Consider the following 20242-nt stretch of genomic DNA (forward strand, 5'->3'; position numbering starts at 1 on the left):
TCGGGGTGGGGCCCAAGGGCTGGGGGGCGGAGACTGAGGCGAAGGGGCGGGGCTGCACTCTACGCACATCCCAGTTCGCACTCGGGGGCGGGCTCAGCGGCGGAAGTGGCGCCGCCGGGAGATCCTGTTCCGCTCGGAGGCGCGCCGGGGCAGCAGAGCCAGACTGCGGCTGGGGCAGGAAGAGCCTGGGCGATGGCTGACATGGAGCAGGTGGGTCCGGGAGAGGTCACAGGGGCCGGGTGGTATGAGGGCTGTGTCTTGTCAGCGGATTCCGCCTCCCTGCCTGGTGTCCGTTGTTGGTTCGGTCCGACCCTGCCCGCACCCCCCGCGCCCCAGGTTCCGCCCCCTTTCTCCGCTCGGCCTCGCTCTGCCCCGCGCGGGGTTCGGGGGGCTCCGGCGCTGACCTTCCGCGGCCCGCCCACCCGAGAGCGCCCGGGGAGGGCGTCCCAGCTCGCCGTCCAGAGCCTCACTCTGAGGGGAGAGGCGAGGCACGAAATCTGGGTAGTGGGGGGCAGAAGTTGGATATGGGCAGGGGTCAGGGTCTCTGAAAGAGGAGGAAAGCATCTACACGTTCCGGTAGGTCTGCGTCTCACTGTCATCCGGTCTCCCCCAACTTCCTTTGAAAACGGCAGTGAATGACTTCCCTAATCGACATCAAAAGGGCTCTTTAAAGAATCTTTCTTGAGTTCTTAGAGGTGCATAACACCAGTGACACTCGTTCCTAATTGATGTAATTGGCACGCCCCTCCCCCTTGGCGTCCTCGGCGTCTTCTGCATCACCTTATTTTCTTCCTCCTGTTCTGACAGTGGAAGTACCGTTTCCCATTCTCGTGTCCTGCTCAGCCCCCGCTCTATACACTGAATTTTGATGGTCTCATCCACTCTCATGGCTTCAGCTTTACACCACCCAGATACCCGAAAGGCGCCCACATCGACCTCTTTCTTCAGCGCAGCCCCTCCCTGGAGCCCCAGACTTGGGCGTCCAGCTACCAGTGGACAGCTCCACTTCAGCTGCAGCTCTTGGACTGGTCTTTCCCCCTCTGCAAACGCATTCTTCTTCCTCTGCCGTCGCATCCCAGCGCTAGACCGGGAAATTATCTTACGCTTCCTCTTCTCCCTCAATTCCCACATCTGTGGGGTGACCCGATGCAGCTAACTTCCTGAACATACTGCACACCTGGTCCTGGGCCTCCATCTCTTCTGGTACCACCTTGGTGTGTTTCTCACCAGGATAACTGCAGTGGCTTCCCAGCAACTTCTAATCATGGCTGCCTGCCACCCAGTCTCCAAACTAACTCTTATGATCTCTCTCTCTCTCTCTCTCTTTTTTTTTTAAACTCCCGACTGAGCCAGCGAGGTGCCCCTCTTGTGATCCTTTTAAAACACAAGTCTCATTGTGTTACTTCCTTGCTTAAAACCCTTTGTTGGCTTCCTATTGCTTGAGGAAAAAGGCTGAATCCCTGGTACAATTTACAGCACTGTCTGGGTTCTGACCTCTTTCCTGTCAGTCTCCTAAGTGCACCCTAAAGTCCAATAACATGGCATCACAGGATGCACTTGCCCATGCCTTGCAATTTTGTGTCTCCAAGCCTTTGCACACCAGCCCCTCTGCCTGGGAAGCCCCTTCTCCTCTTATCTGCCAGGCTGCCTTCTACTTGTCCTTCTCAGTGCTCAGCTCAGGGAATACGACTTCTGGGTTGACTTCCTCCCATCCCCCCTGTCCAAGACTTAATACTGCCCCCTGCGTCCCTGCAACACCCTGTCCATACTAGAATAGTGGTTGATAATACAGAGTCCTGAATCAGACTTTATGGGTTCTGATACTGTTTTATGACCTTGATGAAGAAAGTGCCTCAGTTTTCTCATTTGTAAAATGGAGGTAGCAATGTGTCTACCTCATAGAGTTACTGTAAGGATTAAATGAAATTATGTGTAGGGTTTATTTATTTATTTTTTTAAGATTTTTATTTATTTATTTGACAGAGAGAGACAGAGAGAGAGAGGGAACACGAGCAGGGGGAGTGGGAGAGGGAGAAGCAGGCTCCCCACCGAGCAGGGAGCCTGATGCGGGGCTCGATCCCAGGACCCTGGGACCATGACCTGAGCCGAAGGCAGACGCTTAACGACTGAGCCACCAGGCGCCCCTATGTGTAGGGTTTAAATCAGTGAGCACATGAATGCTCAGTAAATAAATGTTAGCTGTTATTGCTTATATAAGAATGTTATGGAGCAGTGGTTGTAATTTTTAATTTCATAAATTGCTTGAGGACTGTTGATGTGGCTGACTTCTCATTCTGTCCCAGAGCCCCAAAGCCTGGCTTTTTGTCCATAAATAAAATGCTGGGGTGGAGGGCACGGGGATCAGGATCTGGATTTATTGAGTGAGGATTCAAGAATGAAAAAGACTCAGACCTGATGTTAGTCTGCTCAGGAAATGACTCTGGAAATGAATGAATGTTACATGACAAGCATGAGTTCTATAGAAATGTGCACAGAGCTCTGGAAACCCATGGGAAAGAAGGGTCAAGAATGGCTTCCCAGAGGAGCTGACAATTAGTGAGGGACCTTAGGGCAAGAGGATGAACTTACCAGAGAGAGGTAGAGACCAGGGTGGACTCAGAATGGGCAGCTGGGTCCTCTGAACAGAGCTCTTGCAGGGGGAGGGCAGAGGCAGAGGCAGCCTCCTCTGCTGAGGTTGGGGATTCCCTTCCTCGCTTGGCCATGAGGAAGTGTCCCCTTGGTTTAGGAGCCTGTGGGGACCATGCCCGGGGCCGGGGGGTGTCTGAAGGCCTGGTGCCTGGTGTTTGGGGGCAGGGCCCCTGGGGTGGTCAGCCTGCAAGCTTGTGGGCTGGGCCTGTGCTTTAGACCAGAATCTGGGCCCTTGCTCATGCTATTTTGCCTGCCTGGAATGCTCGTCTTCCTTGCCTATGGTTGATACATGTGGATTCTTCAAGGCCTGGGTCGGATAGCTCCTCCTCTTCGTGGCTTTCCCAACCTCACCCACTGCAGCCTGGGTCAGATGCTCCCTTCTCTGAGAGCCCACGGTCCATTGTTTGTTCCTCCCTGAAAGTGCTGATTACAGTGAGGCACCATGTTTTATCTATGTGTTAGCCTCCCTCACCAGACCCGGAGCCCCCGAATAGCCCCAGGGACTAGCACAGGCTCAGCATTAAACGGAGCTCACACACACCTAGTCTGGGGAGGAGGGGTGGGTGAGACCAAAAAGCCTGGACATTTGTCAGCTCTTACTTGTTCCCTTGAGTGGTAGAGATTGTTGGCTCCATTTTACAGATGAAGAAGCTGGGACTCAAGGGAAGTAAGGTCAGTGTCTCTCAGCAGGAACTTCAAGAACTGTCTCTTGACTCCAGGTCCACAGCTGTCTCTGAGAAACTGCCTCGGTACCCCAGCCCGGCCCCCCCGCCCCCCCCCATGGGCGGCTGCCACATCTGTAAGACGGGCCAAGCAGAGCATTCCATCTGACCAGTTGTGTATCCTTGTGAACTTTTTCTGCCTGGGGCTGAGCCTGGCTTCTGTCTGGTCACAGCTGGTGCTGACACGGGTCTGTGCTGAGCTCCCTTCTGCCTGTGGAGCCTTCCCTCGAGTGGGCTGACAGGACTGAGCTCTCTCCCGGAAGATGACTGGCCCTTTCCAGGCTGACCTTGAGAACTTGACCTCCTTAGCTCCCAAGTTTTATCCAGTAGCACTGAGGGTGGGTGGGGCCTGACTCACCAGTCCCTGAGTAGGCCGGGGGTCTTGTCATCACAGAGCCGGGGCGTCCCAGACATTTAACAGGGCCTGGCATGTGGAGGGGGCAGGCGTGCTGAGTAAACCTTAGTCTGGTGGGGTTTTTCAGGAAGCTGTACTGTCAGAATGTCCGGGTGGGAGGGGGCGGTGCACAGTGATGAATGTACTTTTGGTTTTGGCTTGACTCTTCCCCTTTCCACTTCTCCAGAAGGAAAAGAGAAACGGAGCCCGGTTTGTGTCCTCCTCTCCTTAAAGTCCTCCTTCTCTAGGGAACTTCCCAAACTCTCTGTCCGTGGGACAGGGTAGGGGCCAATAAGCCGGCTGTGCCAGGGCTGATGGCACGGGCCTCTGAGCCCGGAAGTACAGTACAGACTGCTACGTGCCATCCTGGGTCAGCTCTCGGAGGCCAGCGCCCATCTTTGCATCCGGCAGTACATAGGGGACCCTGTTTGGGCAGAGTGCCGTGCTGCACATGCCTGGTCCGGGCCCTGCCTCTAACACCGTTTCCGTAGCCCCTAATAGTAGTAATAGCTGCTGTTAATTAAGCACAGACACTTTGTGTGTGTGATTCCTAATCCTTTCAGTAGCTCTGTGAAGTGGTCACTGTACTATCCCCATTTTATAGATAAGGAGACTGAGGTTCAGAGAGAATCAGTGATTTAGTCAAGGGCTCACAGCCTAGTAACGAATGGCCTTCGGCTTTTGACTCCAGGTCTGATGCCCAGTCCCCAAACTCATGCCCTTTCCCCCATTCCAGGGTGGACGTTACAGACCCACAGACCAGTTAACTTCCTGGACATGTACCATGGCCAAGCACTGTGACCCAGGCCTAAAGGGCTCAAGGAAAGATGACTTGGAGCCTCAAGTCTAGGGTAGTGCTGAGCCAGAGTCCTGAGAGCTGGGACTGGGGGAGCCTGGAGGGTGAGGCAGAGCTTTGCCCAGGATGTGGCATTTGAACTGGTCTCTGAGGAATTGGAGTTCTCTCCCAGGAGGAGGAGGTCATTCCAGAATGCGAAAGTGGAGGGAAGTGGAGGCTCAGAAGGGAGACTGCCAGCCTTGGTGTGTCCTGGGAGCAGCCAGGTCAGGAGAGTGTCGGGAAGGGGAGGAGGATCAGCCCCATACCAGGAGAGGAGTGCTGGGGTCTCTCCCAGGGAGCATGTCCTTCTTTCTTCTTGACCTTCGCTATCCAAGGAACTTAGCTTACGTCCAGTCTTCTCCCTGCGAGTTGGTGCCTAGGAAAATAGAGGGGAGCAGCCACCATGCCCGAGGTTGCCCAGGAAACCAGTTCCCCTAGACTGCTGGTGGGGAGGGTGCCTGGACTGTACCTGAGGCAGGACACGAGCAGAGGGAGGAGTCTAGCTCCAGGTGAGACAGTCTGCCCCGGGGAGGGGCTGCTCCTCCAGGGCTGGGCGGGGCTGTGTACGCAGGTGCGCTCAGGCTGCTGTAGGGAAGGGTGTAAATAGTTGTTCGACGTCTTTCCTGAGTATCTTCTGAGAGCCTGGTACCGCTCTGGGTGCTGGGCACACAGCATGGAGCAAAGCAGGGGGAGTTCCTGCTCTTGTGAAGTTTGCATTCCGGAAGGAGAAGACAGGCAGTAAACGCAGACCCGTAAACATATAATATGTCTGGGGTGGTAAGCTCTGTAAAGAAGAATAACGCAGGGAAGGGGATGAAGGGTGGGGGCTAAATAGGGAGTTCAGGGAAGGCTTCTCCAAAGGGACATTTACAGAGACCAGAATGGAGGGAGTGTTGCAGAGACCTGGGGAAGACCTTCAGACAGACAGGACAGCAGGTACAAGGGTCCTGGGGTGGGAGTGTGGAGCATGCTTGATATGTCCACGGAACAGAGAAGGACCAGTGTAGCTGGAGCAGAGGGTTCCAGGGGAAGAGGCTGGGGAAGAGCGGGCTTGTAGGCCAGGATGGAAACTTTGGCCTTCACTCAGGGTGAGCTGGAAGCCATTGGAGGTTTGCAGCACTGGGGAGGTGTGGTCTGACTTTTACCAGGATCCCTCTGGCTGCTGTGTTGAGAACAGACTTGGGATGCAGACAGGGAGGTGGTCAGGAAGCTGTAGCAGGTGAGAGATGGCGGTTTGGACGGGGTTTCGGTAGTCGTGGTGGGCAGTATGCACATACACTGGCTGGATTTTGAAGGAAGAGCCAATAAGATTTGCTGATGGTTTGTATGTGGAGGGGAGGGTGCTGGGCTCTCCACAGGCTCTCGCTGGGTGGTCATAGGGGCTCCCTGGCCAGCAGAGGCCCTGGGGTCAGCTCTGCCCCATCCTGCCTGGGGAACTGTGGGCAGGCCTCTCCAGCCTTCTGTCTCCTCTACCCCATCATCATCTGCACAGCTCCTGGTGGGGGTGTGAGGAGTAAAGGAGGGGTGTCTTCAGCCTGCCGATGCAGGTCACTGCTAGGCCACATTTGTTTCTTCTGTGCTGGCTCCTCAGGACGGCCTGCGGTCCTGTGGGGGTTTTGTTTTTGTTGTTAAAAATTTTATTCATTTGACAGAGAGAGTACAAACGGGGGAGGGGGGTGTGACAGGCAGACTGTGAGGGAGAAGCAGACTCTTCTTCGCTGAGCAGGGAGCCCGATGCAGGACTCGATCCCAGGACCCTGGGATCATGACCTGAGCTGAAGGCAGACGCTTAACTGACTGAGCCACTCAGGAGCCCCCCATTTTAAGCATTTTTAAGGGCATGGTTCCAAGGCATTAAGTATATTAATGGTGCCTTTATTTAATGCTTCTGAGGAAACTGAGTCTCAGAATGGTTATGTTTGCTCCAGATTGCACAGCTCATAAGGGCAGACTGAGATTTGAACCCTGACCTCAGAGTCCAGCTCTCTTTCCACAGTGTCAGCTGCCTGCTGTTACCTACCCTGAGTCTGGGACCCTACCTGAAAGTTCCTCTTGCTCTCTGGCCAATAGTGGCATTTCCTGGGGTAAGAGAAGGCCTGGCAGGCCCTGGGCTCCCATGCCTGCCTCTCCCCTTTGCCCCAGGAGCTGAAAGAACTGGAGTAATCCAGGGTGGATTGCCCCCTCCTCCTCACCCCTCTTTCTCTTGCAATCTGGGATGATAAAACTTGCAATTTCCTCACCCCCTTCCCCAAGCCTGAGCAGCTCAGCTTCTCCTAAAACACACATCGAGTGAGTGTCAAGTCTGCAGCCGACCCCAGGTAGACTCCTTCACCCCACATGTGCTGTTCTCCCAACGCCTGGGCAGGGGCTTGGGTGGGGCAGGGGGTGCTGCTCCCAGGGGCCCGGGTGGCAGCCCTGCTGTCTCCAGCCCACAACACTCATTCCTGCCTCCCCCTCAGCAGGATGGGGGGCACGTGGGGTGGAGGCCAGCTGCCACCTTCTGCCCCCAGGGCCAGGGGACCAGAGACCAAGCGCTTTGGGGACCGCTCAGAGCAGTTCCAGGCCGAGATGATTTCTACCTCCTAGACTGGCAGGTGGTCTGATGGAGCTCAGAGACCTTTTGAAGTCATCTGAATGGGCAGTTTTCAAACTGGGCCCAAGGAAGTGCCCCTGGGGTGACCCTGGGGTTGGAGGAATGGCTGCCCAGTGGGGCTCTCTGTGGCCACCTTCTGTGGCAGGACCCATAGCAGTCCCGTTTTTATCTTTCTTCTATTCAAGATTCTAAGTAAGGTTTTCTTCTCTTCCCTTCTCTTCTCTTCTCCTCTCTTCTCTTTTGACATTTCTCTTGCTTGAAAAAGGGGGTTTGAAAAGCACTGACTTTTTCCCCCAGATAAATAAACAGGGGCTTGGTGAGGACTTGCCCAGTTATTCGGGGTTAGTGGCTGCCGCATGCCTGGGGCTCAGGTCTTCATTCCTGACCGGGGCTCCTTCTACTCTACAAGCTCTTCTTTGGATTCTGAGCAGCTTTCATGGTGGAGGGTGATCTGGAACCCCCCTCTCTCTGCCTCTTGGCCAGCTGCCCCCAGCCCTGCTTCCGAGGCCCCGTGCCTGGCTCCCACACACCCGTGTCTGCAGCTCTCCCGGGCTCCCCCAGCACCTTTGCTCTCAGCCCCCATCTGCGTCTCTCGCTTCACCAAGGACGTCTGCATGTGCGAGTGTCGGTGCTCCCGCAGCATCTCACATCAGGCTGCTGCCACCCGAGTCCCGTCCCCAGGGAGGGAGGGAGGGAGCCAGGGGCAATGCCAGACAGACTTGGGAGCAGCCCGGGAGGAGGGAAGCCACAGCACCCTGCAGTGAGGTCGAGAAGAGGGAGAGAAGCGGATAGGGAGGATGACACACACACACACACACACACACACACACACACACACACACACACACGTGCGCGCGGGAGGAAGGCAGGGTGAGACTGAGCTGAGGGCAGTGGAGACACTCACAGATGGGAGAGACCTGGAGAGGAAGACCAATAAAGATGGACACAGGAGTGGGACACAGAGACACAAAGATAGAAAGGTGGTTTGTGAGAGACAGGAAGGAGGAAGAGAAATGGAGACAGGCCTGGCAGCAAACAAGAGGGCTATTAGCGACAAGGAAATGTCACCCTCCCTGGAGCTGGGGCCCTGTCACAGTGAGAGATGCGCTGCACGTTCGGTCTGGCACCGGGTCCAGCTGATGGATGTGGGGGGGTTCCTGTGGCCGGCGGCCTGTCACATCCCCTCTCTGACTGCCTCCTTCCAGAGCTGGGCCCGGCTTTCCTTCAGTGCCCTCCGGATGAGCTGGGCATGGCAACCCCAAGAGTGTGCTATTGGGAGGTGGCCTTGTGCAGACGCCTCTGCTGAGAACAGTCCGCTCCTGTCCATTGGGGCTTGCACTGAGGCAGAGGGATGGACACACTGGCTTGCTCAGAATCCCCTGCCAGTCACAAATGGGGAGCTTGTTTGGGACCTGATAGATTGAGGGGCCCCAGAAGGTAGTAGACATAACAAAGGTATGAGGGGATAGCAGATCGGGGTGGGGGGGATACTGGTTAGGTCTTGCCTTCCCGGGATTGGAGACCAACATCCAGGGTTCCCCTCCCACCGGCCCTCAAACCTGCCTCCTGGTGCTGGCATGAGAGAAGATTCAGGGAGACTCTGACGGAGCCCCAGAAGCGCGGGCACCACCACGCTATCCCTTCTGGCTCTGGACTGAGCCTTTTCTTCCCCCGCCCGGGGGACGGGGCCTCTGCAGGCTCTTTGCCAGCACATTGGTGGAGCAGAGACCTGGGGTCTGGGGGCTGTGCGGCAGGGAGGGAGTCCTTCGGGGGCCCCTGCCTCTAGCGTTCATAAGAGTTTTGGCCCCGTGGTCGCAGAGGCAAGGGGTGGTTCACCCCGTTCCCCCTTCTGTCTTGGCTGCCTCACAGAAGGCCCCATCCTGCCCTGAGTGGGCATGAAGCACAGCCGTGGGCACGGGGTTCTGGGGGCAGTGGAGCTCGGGGCTAGCCTCAGGCAGCGGCTGGCTCTTCTCTGTCAGGGTTTGCCCCATGTCTCGGCTGCATAGCATGGAGCTAAGGACCCGGAGACCCTCTGGAGCACCTGTTTACTCACCAGGCAATTCTCAGCACCTCCTGGCTGCCGGGCCCGGTGCTAGGTGCTGGAGACAGCAGTGATCGGGCCCGGGAAAGCCCTGCACCGGGAGAATTGGCAGAACAAGGAATAAGACCCTGGCAGATTGTCACAGGCTCCGGGTCCCCATCATAGAGCTAGAGCAAGGCTGCTGTGCCTGGGGGGGGCAGGGGGGTGCTCTGAGGAGAACGAGGGGGGACTTCTGAGCTGCTTGTTGGAAGGACTGGGGAGGGGAGAGCTAGGTGCAAGGCCCCGAGGCGGTGTCCAGCTGCCACACAGAGGGACCTAAAAGAAGGCCGGGGTGGTGGTGGTGGTGAGCCGCGCCTGCCTTGTCGGAGGAGCCTCGGGGCCCGGAGCTCGGGAAGAGCTGGGGGACCGCCCCACAGGGCCTGGACTGGAGGCTCTGGAACTGAGGGCTGTGATCAGTGTTTGGAAAACCTTTCTCTGTGCGAGACGCAGCCTGGAGACTCACCCCCTCGGCTATTGTATGTAACACCAGGGGAGCGGATGGTAGTTGGGCCCAACATTGTGGGGGGAGTCTAGGGAGAAGGGACCAGGATGTCCTCCCTCCTTACCCGCTGTCCCAGCGCAGAGCACTCAGAGACGCTGCTCTAGGAAGTCCCTCCCAGTTGCCATGGATCAGGGGGTGGGAGGGTAGGGCTGGCTGCTGGGAGGGAATGTGGCTTTGTGCTTGGCAAACAAAGAACAGAGCTTGGGGCCCTCTTCTCCTGGGGGGGTGGGCAGGCCGAGAGGCTGTTGACAGGATCAGTGGCTGCACCACGGGATTGGGCTTGGCAGGGGCAGGCTGCGCCCTCAAGCAGTGGGGAGGAGCCCGCAGCCCTCCAAGGGTGAACCGTGGGGTCGCTGGGCTTTGCGGGGGGTGGGGGGGTGGGGGGGTGTTGTGCGGTGAGGAGGAATGAGAGAGAAGGATGCTCAAACCTCTCCAGCCCAGGAGTGGGGCTGCTGGAGAGAATTTGAGCTTAGAGGGCCCTGGGCTGCCCTGGGGTTGGGATGTGAGAGGGGGGCAGACGTATTTGGGAGCAAATGGTGTCCCTGGCGGGTTGGGGGAAGGAGGTTAGCGGGACCTCCAGGCCCTCAACATGCGTGACCTGACCCAGCCACCCTGCCTCCCTGCAGCCTTGCAGCTGAGGCCCCGCCTTCCCCGCCGTGTGGTGGGGGCCCACCAGGATGAACAAACTGTCTGCGGAGCTGGCCCGCGACTTGGAGCGCAGCCTGCCAGCCGTGGCCTCCCTCAGCTCATCGCTGTCCCACAGCCAGGGCCTCTCCTCGCACTTCCTCCCGCCCCCTCCGGAGAAGCGCCGTGCCATCTCTGATGTCCGCCGCACCTTCTGTCTCTTTGTCACCTTCGACCTGCTCTTCATCTCCCTGCTGTGGATCATTGAGCTGAACGTGAGTGGGCCCAAGGCTGGGGCTGGGGCCGGGGCGGGGGCGGGGGGGGTCACCTGGGCCTTACTCCAGCTGCCACAAGGCAGGGTGGTCTCTGTGGCCGGGTGAATTTCCCAGTAAAATGAAGAATGGGAAGATAGGAACAGCCGTTCTCATCTTCCGAAGAAAAGGGAGCTCAGAGGGCTGGAGTCATTTGTCTAAGGTCCTTCAGCAAGTAGGTGAAGAAGGGCAGAGTTTGAACCCAGACCCTCAGGCTGCTGCATTCCCACTCCTGACCGCTGCGCCAGACTGCCCTCTAGTGGGCACTCCTGAGGAAGCAGGAGAGAGCCCAGGGGACGGTGGTTGTGTTATTGAATCTTTGTCTTCTTTCTGGCCGGTGTTGCTCTCTGACTCCATTCATTCATTCATTCATTCACTCACTCTGTTAGCAGTTTTGGAACCCCTGCTGTAGCCCAGGCATTGTGCTAAGCGCAGAGGGTATCTGCGGGGCAAACCAGTAAAAACTCCCAGTTCCTGGTGGTGCCTAGTTCTCCCTCCCGATTTGGACACAACTCCAGTGCCCCCCAGTTTGGCCTCTGCGGGCTTGGTGAGATGCCGCTTCGCAGCCTGGAGGGGGAGCCACCTGTCCATGCTGCGTCCGCACCCTCCCCCCCGCTGGGCAGCGCTTGGCCAGCTGGTGGTGGCACCTGATCTCCAGGCACCGACAGGCCGGAGCAGGACCCCACCACAGAGGCAGGAGCCGAGAGAACAGAGCACCCCAGGCTCCGTCGGTCCCAGCTGCTCCTCTGTACTCACTGGGGGATGTCAGCAAGGGACTCGGCTTGCCTGAGCCTTCCCTTGTTTTCCTTCTGCACATTGGGTCAGAGTTCAGGATAGCAGGTGCCCTTCCTCCCGGCCTCAAGCTCGGGTGACAGGAAAACGATGACTTTGTTGAAAGAAGTGAGGAGTTGGGGGGAGGGGCTGGTTTAAGGGTGAAGAGGACAAGTGTGATTCTGGGCGTGTTCAGCTGGAGGGCTCTGGGGGTGACTGTCCTTTGTGCACAGAGATGAACTGGCACCTTCAACAAGATTGAGCCATGGGGGACCTCAGGGACCATCTTATCAGTGAGAAAGTTGCGGCCCCACAAGGTCCAGGGCTGTTTGAAGAGCTTCTGATGTCTTAGGCATTCTTCCTTTTTAACAACATTTTTTTTTTAAGATTTATTTATTATTTTGCAAGAGAGAGAGAGAGACACACACACACACACAGAGACAGAGACTGGGACCCGGGGAGTGGGGGGAGGAGCAGAGAGAATCTCAAGCAGACTCGGCGCTAAGTGCAGAGCCCAATGAGGGGCTCCATCCCACCACCCTGAGAGCACCACCCCGAGATCACGACCCGAGCCGAAACCAAGAGTCAGATATTCCGCCAGCTGCAGCCCCAGGCACCCCGTGAGGCATTCTTCCTTTTGAAGGTCCCATCCAGCATCAAAGTAAGCACTAAAAGTCACACAGCCCTCATTCAATACATATTATCTTGCCAGCAGACAGCTGAAAAAATTTTGATAATTTTACTTTTGAAATGATCTGGATGTACGGCTATAAAAGCTCAGGAGTCCTCATGCATCCTTGGGAATTCTTGCAAATGGAGAAAAGTCTGATCTCCAGATTGTTTTCAGATGTAATGAAAAGTTCAGGAAGCTGGACTTAGCCATTAGTGGAGTTAGCCATCATGTTTCACTTGGTCGATACTCAATTAAAATGCGATTAATTTTTGGTTTTGTGGTTTTATTTTCATATTTTGGAGCATATATGTTTTTAGTTCTTGAACAGGCTGAGTGTTTCCCAGTGGATACAAGGGCCCCAGCAGGGTTACAAGAGCCACGCAGGGTCTTGCGGCCAGAGACTGGCAGGGGCCAGGACTTGGCTCCCGAGTCAGGACGCTTTCGCCATCAGCACCTGCACGTGCCCAGGCAGGGGGAGACCTCTGAGGGGCCGCAGCTGTTAGGGCTCAGAGGCACCGTGGAGCCCAAGGGGGGCAAGAGGAGGCAAGAGGAGTAAGAGGAGGACCAAGCTGGGGTGTGGGGGGGTGTCAATGTGGGGGGGTGGCGCGTGAGACTCCATGGGACTCAGGGGGGTCCTGAGGTCAAAGCACACGGTGGGGGTGTGCAGGGGCGTTCACATGTCAATGAGGGGGCTGCCCAGACTGCTGGCTTCCGCTCTAAGCACCGGAATCACCTGGGAGCTTTATAAAAATCCCAGATGCTCAGCTCACACTGAGATTCGGACTCAGTGGTCTAAACATCTGTATCTTAATCAGCACCACCCCACACCTCAGTTTGGATCACCTGCCAGAGATTAGAAGCTCCCATCTAGGTGTCGTGAAGGGTCTTCACTTTTCAGCCTCCTGGGCTCCATTCCTCAGAGTCCTCTTGTGTCCTCCCTTCTCCAGGGGACTGGCAGAAGCCGAGGCCTGCCACCCCATTCCTCCTGAGAAGTCAGGCTGCAGTCTGGCTCTCAGTATCTGTCCAGATCCTCTCCCTCCCCAGCCAAGGTATCAGGAGTCCCATTGAAAATGTATGGGTAGCTGGGGCAGGGACGGGGGTGAGGGCGAGTCTGCTCACTCTGTCTCTGTTGCTAGCCGTTCCCTCTAGCAGCGTGATGGATTTTGCCCATTAAGCACAAACCTAATCAACTGATTTACCACCTGGGGCTCCGTCTGACACCGCTGCCCACCCCCGGTCCCTATCACCCCAGATGGATGGTTGGCTGGGAAGATGGAGCACCGTCATGGAGAGAGGGAGATGAGATTATGTGAAAGGCCGGCTCCCAGCACCCAGTTGGCAACCCTACCTGCCTGCATGGGGCCTGTTGCCTCCCCTGCACAGCCCCAGGCCCTCCAGGCCTCTCCCTCCCTGGGCAGTGTGCCAACAGGTGTCAGTGCTGGAGCCAGGCCCTGCCCGTCGGGGTTGCCTGGGTGCTTGGAGGAACGACACTAGTGCTGGGGTCTCAGGCCTTGGCTGGGCTCCCTTGGTGCTTTGGGGCCTTCCTTGGGCAGTGGCTTATCATCTCCAGGTTCCACACTCCCCCTGCCTCCTCCCTATTCCCAGAGGTGAGGGCACCCCTGGGGACTTGGTTCTGCCTACAGAGCCGCTCGTATCTCCCTCTTCCAGACCAACACAGGCATCCAGAAGAACCTGGAGCAGGAGATCATCCACTACAACTTTAAAACTTCCTTCTTTGACATCTTTGTGAGTGGCCTTAGGGAAGGGGTCCCGGGGGCAGAGATGGTGCAGGGACATGACCCTGGCTGGATTCTCTTCTTTCTGCAAGGCACATTCTAGTCTAGTCGGGGAGACTTGACTCCCATCCTCAGGGAGCCCTCAGTATTCGGAAAGTTCCTAATCAAGGCCCTCCCTTCAGAGAGCCTCAAGTGTGAGGGGGAAGAATAGACCCCTGTCCAAGAAGGTCATGTCTAAATCATCCACTAAGAAACACTGACTCAGCCATTCCCTCCCGAGGCATCACACCCATGTAGAGGGAACCTGGGGAGCAGGACCGGAGGGGGCGGTCAGCCTTCAGCTGGAGCAGGGGGCATTGGCTTGCCTGTGATGGCTTGTGTGTCCCCTGCCCGCCCCTCCCCCCGCCCCCCCACCAGGTCTTGGCCTTCTTCCGCTTCTCGGGACTGCTTCTGGGCTACGCCGTGCTGCGGCTCCGGCACTGGTGGATGATTGCGGTAAGAAGCCCTTCTGGCGGCTCGAGGGCCCTGGCGGGGCTGGTGTGAGGGGGCTGGTGTGAGGGACGGTGTAGAGGAGGACTCACTCCCCAGCCCATTTTCCCTCTCTCCCTCCTTCCCTCCCCTGGGCAGGTCACCACGCTGGTGTCCAGTGCGTTCCTCATCGTCAAGGTCATCCTCTCTGAGGTCAGTGGCTCAGGGTCAGGCTGGCCTGGTGGGCCTCTTGCCAGAGGGATGGGCTTCTCCTAAGAAGGGACCCTTTCTCTGACTTGGGGCATCTGTCCCTGTTGTCAGCTTGGGGTGAGGGGGAATCCTGTCCTTGATATTTCCAAGGAATCATCTTCACTGGCTTCCGCCACCTGTCCCTCTGCAACCCCAAGAACAAAAAGTTCTTCTGCCAGCCTAACCTCAGTTTATCCTGCTGCAGAATTCATTCATCAATCTCAGATGCATGTGCCACAGAGGGTCCCCAAGCAGCTGGTCCCAGGAGTGGGGAGTGTGCCAGAGCTAGTAGCCCCTAGAGGGGACTCTGCGTTTGGGGTGACCCCCTGCTGTGGAGCTCAGCCCCCTTCCTCCACAGCTGCTCAGCAAAGGGGCGTTTGGCTACCTGCTCCCGATCGTCTCCTTTGTCCTTGCCTGGTTGGAGACCTGGTTCCTTGACTTCAAAGTCCTACCGCAGGAGGCCGAGGAGGAGCGATGTGAGTCCTGGGGAAGGGGTGCAGGGAGGGTCATCGCGGCCCCAAGAGAGGAGAGTTTTGGGCATGAGAGCCAGTTCTGAGCTATCTTGCCAACTCTGAACAGCCTCCCAGAACCTAAGGGTGAGCTTGGAGTGGGGGGACCCCAGGCTGCTAAGGCATGACTGCCCTTGTTCTGAAACAATGGCTGCCTGTGTCTGCTCCCCCAGGGTATCTTGCTGCCCAGGCTGCTGTCGCCCGTGGACCCCTACTCTTCTCTGGCGCTCTGTCCGAGGGCCAATTCTATTCACCCCCAGAATCCTTTGCAGGTGAGGGCTGGTGGGTGGGAAACTGCTTCAGCGAGGGTCTTTATGAGAAGTGGGTTGGCTGGGTCTATTTGTTCTGTTCCTTCTTTCAGCTCCTTGGGGAAAGTGAGCACCCCTCTCCCTTTCTATCCCCCCGCAGTCTTGTACCCCGCTACCTCCCCACAGTCTGTCCCCACACCTTCCTGTTGTCATCTGTACTTGTTTTCCGCAGGGTCTGACAATGAATCTGATGAAGACGTTGGGAAGAAAAGCTTCTCTGCCCAGGTATTTGGCTGCCCGCCCCCACCTGACCTTTGGAGTGGGCACCCTGGAGAAGGTGCCAGTGCTGGGCTTAGCCAGGGTGGGCAGGGGCCTCCCCGAAGAGGATGGACCTCAGGTGGCCCGAATGCCAGTCAGCGTGCACCTGAGTGTCTGTCCCACCGTCAGTCAGGCCCACTGGGCCGCCTCATACTGGGGCCTAAGGGGGGCAGCCACGACCACAGCACCTGGGGCCCCCACAGGGCCTGAGAGACCAACCCAGACTCCATGTGTATGGAGTATCTGGAGAAAGAACTGGTCACGAACAAGGGGGCGGGCAGGCCCCAGGCTGATCCTGTCCTGCCTCTCCTCCTGGGCCAGGAACGGGAGTACATCCACCAGGGGAAGGAGGCCATGGCGGTGGTGGACCAGATCTTGGCCCAGGAGGAGAACTGGAAGTTTGAGAAGAACAATGTAAGAAAGCTCTCTCCCACCTGACCCGCCATGTGTGTTGAGAGTTTTTGCTTTCTCTTCTGAGGCCCGAGAAGCCCAAGGATGGCCCAGGTTGGAACCATATTCCTGTGCCAGGAGAGGGGGCTGGGCCCTGGGGTCGCCGCTTGGCAGGAGGTGGGGCCGGATCAGATGTTTCCAGGGTGCCTTCCCCCTGCGGCACTGCCCCGCGCCCACCCTTGGCTTCCTGTGCTCTGCTCGCTCAGCTCTGGCTTCGAAGGGGAAGCCAGGCTTCGGCCCTGTGTCCAGTGTATTGTTTCATGAGCAAAACAACATTATCTGAAGAGATGGCAGTGAGCTTGGAGAATGGGGGACACGTCACCATCCCTCTGTGTGGCCAGTCCCTCGGGCGGCCCTGGCCGGCCTGGAGACACAGGTCTTCGTGGTCGCGGCTGCAGCTGTGCTTCTGTCCTTTAACTTGACATCAAAAGCCTTTCCTCATTGCTGGACGTTTGTCAGAACCACTGTTTTTTAATGGCTGCCTGAATATCGCTGAACTGGAGTTTTCCACCCTGAGCTATTACGAAGCTGCCCTATTTGGGCGCCCATTCCTTCCCTACCAGCCCACCCTGCGTGCCCTCCCCCTGCCCTCCGCCCACCTCCCTATCACCCTTCTGTCTCTGCCACAGGAATATGGGGACACCGTGTACACCATCGAGGTTCCCTTTCACGGCAAGACATTCATCCTGAAGGTGAGTGAGGGAAGCAGGTGTCCTGGAGGGTCCTGGAGCCTCCTGCTCTGTCTGAGGTTTCAGCAAGGGGCTGAGGGGCCTTCTGGCAGGTTTCTCCGCACCAAGAGGGGAGGGCTGCTGTGCGCAAGCATGTCTGGCCCCATCCAGCCCCTCTGTCCGCCCTGCCGCAGACCTTCCTGCCCTGCCCCGCCGAGCTGGTGTACCAGGAGGTGATCCTGCAGCCGGAGAGGATGGTGCTGTGGAACAAGACTGTGACCGCCTGCCAGGTGAGCCGGTCCGGGGGGCCCAGCCTGGCCACCGCTCAGGGCAGGGGCACAGCAACATGGCGGGTCAGGTGCACTCATCCCCCAGCACGACCACGTCGTAGAACTGCTCCGTGCCTCAGCTTCCCCGTCTGTACAATGGGGCTGATAGTAATGGCACCTTCTGGAGAGGGTCTGGAGGATGGAGAGGGAGCACGTAGACAGAGCCCAGCCCAGGGCCTGGGAGTGGCTCTTAGTAAAGGGACCTGGACAGAGAGGAGGCTGGTCTGGGGGTTCTCTGAGGCGCTGGGACCCTTTCCCTGGGGTGTTCCTGGGCTGGGCTGTACCTCACATCTCTGCTGGCCTTTAGATCCTGCAGCGAGTAGAGGACAACACCCTCATCTCCTACGATGTCTCTTCGGGGGCCGCGGGCGGGGTGGTCTCCCCCAGGTGAGCACCACCAAGCCCCTCCTCTCAGGCAGGCCTCCTGCCCTTGGATCGTGGGCTTGGCTCCCTGCTCCCAGTCTAACCCTCCCGCCCCCAGGGACTTCGTGAACGTGCGGCGCATCGAGCGGCGCAGAGACCGATACCTGTCCTCGGGCATCGCCGCCACGCACTGCGCCAAGCCCCCCACACACAAATACGTCAGGTGAGCCTTGCCTTGCCTGGAGTCATCCTGGCTGGCCCGTCCCCTGGTGGCTGTGAGGGCAGGGTAGGGCACAGCACGGACCGCAGGGCGCTTTTCCTGCCGAGGCCGCCTTCCTGTCCCCTGTCCTGCTGGGCTCTGCCCCTCCGAGCCCCTAGTCCTGGTAATCTGCTCTACGACCTGGAGACTGGGGGACTGAGGGCTGGAGCCCAATGCCCAGGCTGGAGGGTGGCTCCAGGGATAGCCTGAGGACAGGGACGAGTCCATGGAGGGGGGCTGGGAGCCACGAGGTGGCGCTGGTCCAGGCGACCTGAGCAGAAGGCTCTGTGTCCTTACCTCCCTGCCTGAGTAGAGTTGGTCCCGCTGCCTTGCCTTTTCCCGGACTGCTCAGAGGTCCCCACGAAGGAAGGGGCACCTGTCCCGGGGCATTCTCCAGTTCTCCTGGTGCCTCACCCTAGACCCCAGTGCTGCAGGCGGCCTCCTCCCCGATTCCCCGCTGTCCCCATCCTTCCTGGGGTTCCAGAGAGCACTGGGTGTTGAGTATGAGATTTGACAAACCAGACCCCTGGGTGACGAGCTGGCCTCTTTCTGGGCACCAACTTCCTTATCTGTGGCGTGGGCTGAGCGCGCTCAGTGGGGCTGTGGGGGAACTGACTGGGGATGGGATGTGCCCTGCCCGCCTCCTGGGAAGGCGCCCCCTCCTGGAGCCCCCCCAGCACCACACTGCTCCCCGAGTCGGGCCTGGGTGAGAAAAGCGTGCACACCCCACCCCTCCCAGCCAGAGCTGACCGAGAATCCCTGCACAGAGAGGATGACGGCTGCCACCGGGGATGGGGTGGGGTGGGGTGGGGGGTTGCTGAGAAGGCTGTAGAAGGGGGAGCTGAGCCTCACAGGGTACGTGGAGGGCTGTATCCTGGGGCCTCTGGGACACCTGCTCTGGGCCCTGCTCAGGCTGAGTGGCAGTTGCTAGACCAGTAGCTCCCTTCCCTCTTTTACCCCAGTCCAGGATGGGCCAAGAATGGGGTGTGGGGTCAGGTCAGAGGCCTTGCCTGGCTCCAAGGTGCCCCCCAATGGTGCTTTTCTCGTAGGGGAGAGAATGGTCCTGGGGGCTTCATCGTGCTCAAGTCAGCCCATAACCCCCGAGTCTGCACCTTCATCTGGATCCTGAATACAGATCTCAAGGTGGGGCTGCGGGGCTGCGGGGCTGCAAGGCCGGCTCGGGATAGTAGAGACGCTGCTGGGGCGCTTGGGTGGGGCCTCCTGTCATGCTCAGGACCTCACCTACCCCGCCTCCTCTCTTACGCTCAAATTGGGGGCCGGGTCAAGATGGTGTCCTGAGTTGCTGGAGGGCCTGTGTGTCCCTTTACCTCTGAGTGTCGAGGCCCTGTGGAGCGGTGGCTGACTGCCAAGCCGGCCCCTCCTAGGTCTGTTTGTGTGGCTGGTGCCAAGAGCCGGCACAGCGTGTTCTTTCTGCCAGGGGTGAGGGGGAGAGGGTGGCTTAGGCTGCGTTCCAGAGCGGCACCTGCACCTGCTGCTCTGACCCAGGGTACCCGCCACGCCCCACCCCCGCTGGTGCCTGTTCGGAGGGGGGAGCCCCTGCTGAGGGCAGGCCATCCTGAAACTTCCTCCCACCTTCCCGCAGGGCCGCCTGCCCCGGTACCTCATCCATCAGAGCCTCGCGGCCACCATGTTCGAGTTTGCCTTTCACCTGCGGCAGCGCATTGGAGAGCTAGGGGCCCGGGCGTGACCGTGCCCTGTTGCCACCCTGCAGGCCAGGGTCCTGTCACCACAGCCTTCAGAGCCAGAGAGGGGGCCAGTGGGGCTTCCCGCCACCCACAGAGGACCTGGCCTCAAGCAGTGGGGAGGAAGAAGTTTCCTCCTGTGGCAGCCCCTTGGCCTCAAGCTGCCACCGTCCAGCATGCTTCGCTGTGCCCGGGAGCCGTGAGCAGGTGGGGAGGTTGGGCACCTGGACTCCGGGGCTCTGCCACCCAGGCGAGTGGGGTCTACGCTGCCGATGTTTACACAGTGCCTGGCCCTGCCTCCTGGAGACGAGATGCACGGCGCCCTGCCTAGCCGGGGGCAGGGTCTGGAATGGGAGCGGCAGCCTCAGGGCGAGAGCGCCAGGGCCCTGAGCGGGCCAGGGGTCAGGGCGGCCTGGTCACTGGTCACCAGTGTTAAGGTGCAAGAGCCCCTTCGTCTGCCTGCTCTCTCATCATGGTTTTTTAGGATTATTTAAAGGGTCTGGGACCTTTTTCCACATGCACTTGTTGGGGAGCGGGTGGCAAGTGGGGGTGGTGGGTGCTGGCAGTGAACCCCTGCCGCCCCCAGTTTCTCTCCCTCCCCCAGGGTTCCTTGGGGACCTTTGTAATTTGAGCCAGTTATTAAAAACGAACTCAAAAAAAAAAGAAAGAAAGAAAAGCAGCCCCCCCCTGCCTGGCCTCTGGAGGGAAGAGGAGGGCAGTACTGTGGAGGTGGGGACAGAGCCAGACACGTCCCACACTCTCTCACACCCTTGCAGAGCCGGCGGGAG

General features: G+C 58.4%; 1 protein-coding gene across 3 annotated transcripts; it reads left to right on the forward strand.

Annotated features, from left to right (window-relative positions):
* The first annotated feature begins 79 nt into the window (after window positions 1-79).
* On the forward strand, window positions 80-20130 carry STARD3 (StAR related lipid transfer domain containing 3). 3 transcript variants are annotated; one of them, XM_036079940.2, is made up of 15 exons: window positions 80-210; window positions 10402-10674; window positions 13823-13900; window positions 14308-14385; window positions 14518-14571; window positions 14966-15083; window positions 15290-15388; window positions 15597-15649; window positions 16004-16096; window positions 16762-16824; window positions 16995-17090; window positions 17437-17516; window positions 17611-17715; window positions 18801-18894; window positions 19355-20130. In XM_036079940.2, the coding sequence occupies exons 2-15, from the start codon at window positions 10453-10455 to the stop codon at window positions 19457-19459; spliced, it is 1338 nt and encodes a 445-aa protein (XP_035935833.2). In that variant the 5' UTR covers window positions 80-210; window positions 10402-10452; the 3' UTR covers window positions 19460-20130. The 3 variants fall into 3 exon arrangements, with proteins under 3 accessions (XP_035935833.2, XP_035935836.2, XP_035935834.2); XM_036079941.2 differs by lacking the exon at window positions 80-210 and adding an exon at window positions 9998-10112; XM_036079943.2 differs by lacking the exon at window positions 17437-17516.
* Window positions 20131-20242: the final 112 nt, after the last annotated feature.

This window comes from Halichoerus grypus, chromosome 2 (genome assembly GCF_964656455.1).
Source record: "Halichoerus grypus chromosome 2, mHalGry1.hap1.1, whole genome shotgun sequence".
Lineage (NCBI taxonomy): Eukaryota > Metazoa > Chordata > Mammalia > Carnivora > Phocidae > Halichoerus > Halichoerus grypus.

Coding starts and splice junctions, on each gene's coding strand:
- STARD3 (XM_036079940.2), top strand. CDS start 10,453: ATGAACAAACTGTCTGCGGAGCTGGCCCGCGACTTGGAGCGCAGCCTG. Junction 15,389..15,596: donor ACCCCCAGAATCCTTTGCAG/GTGAGGGCTGGT, acceptor TGTTTTCCGCAG/GGTCTGACAATGAATCTGAT. Junction 18,895..19,354: donor TCCTGAATACAGATCTCAAG/GTGGGGCTGCGG, acceptor ACCTTCCCGCAG/GGCCGCCTGCCCCGGTACCT.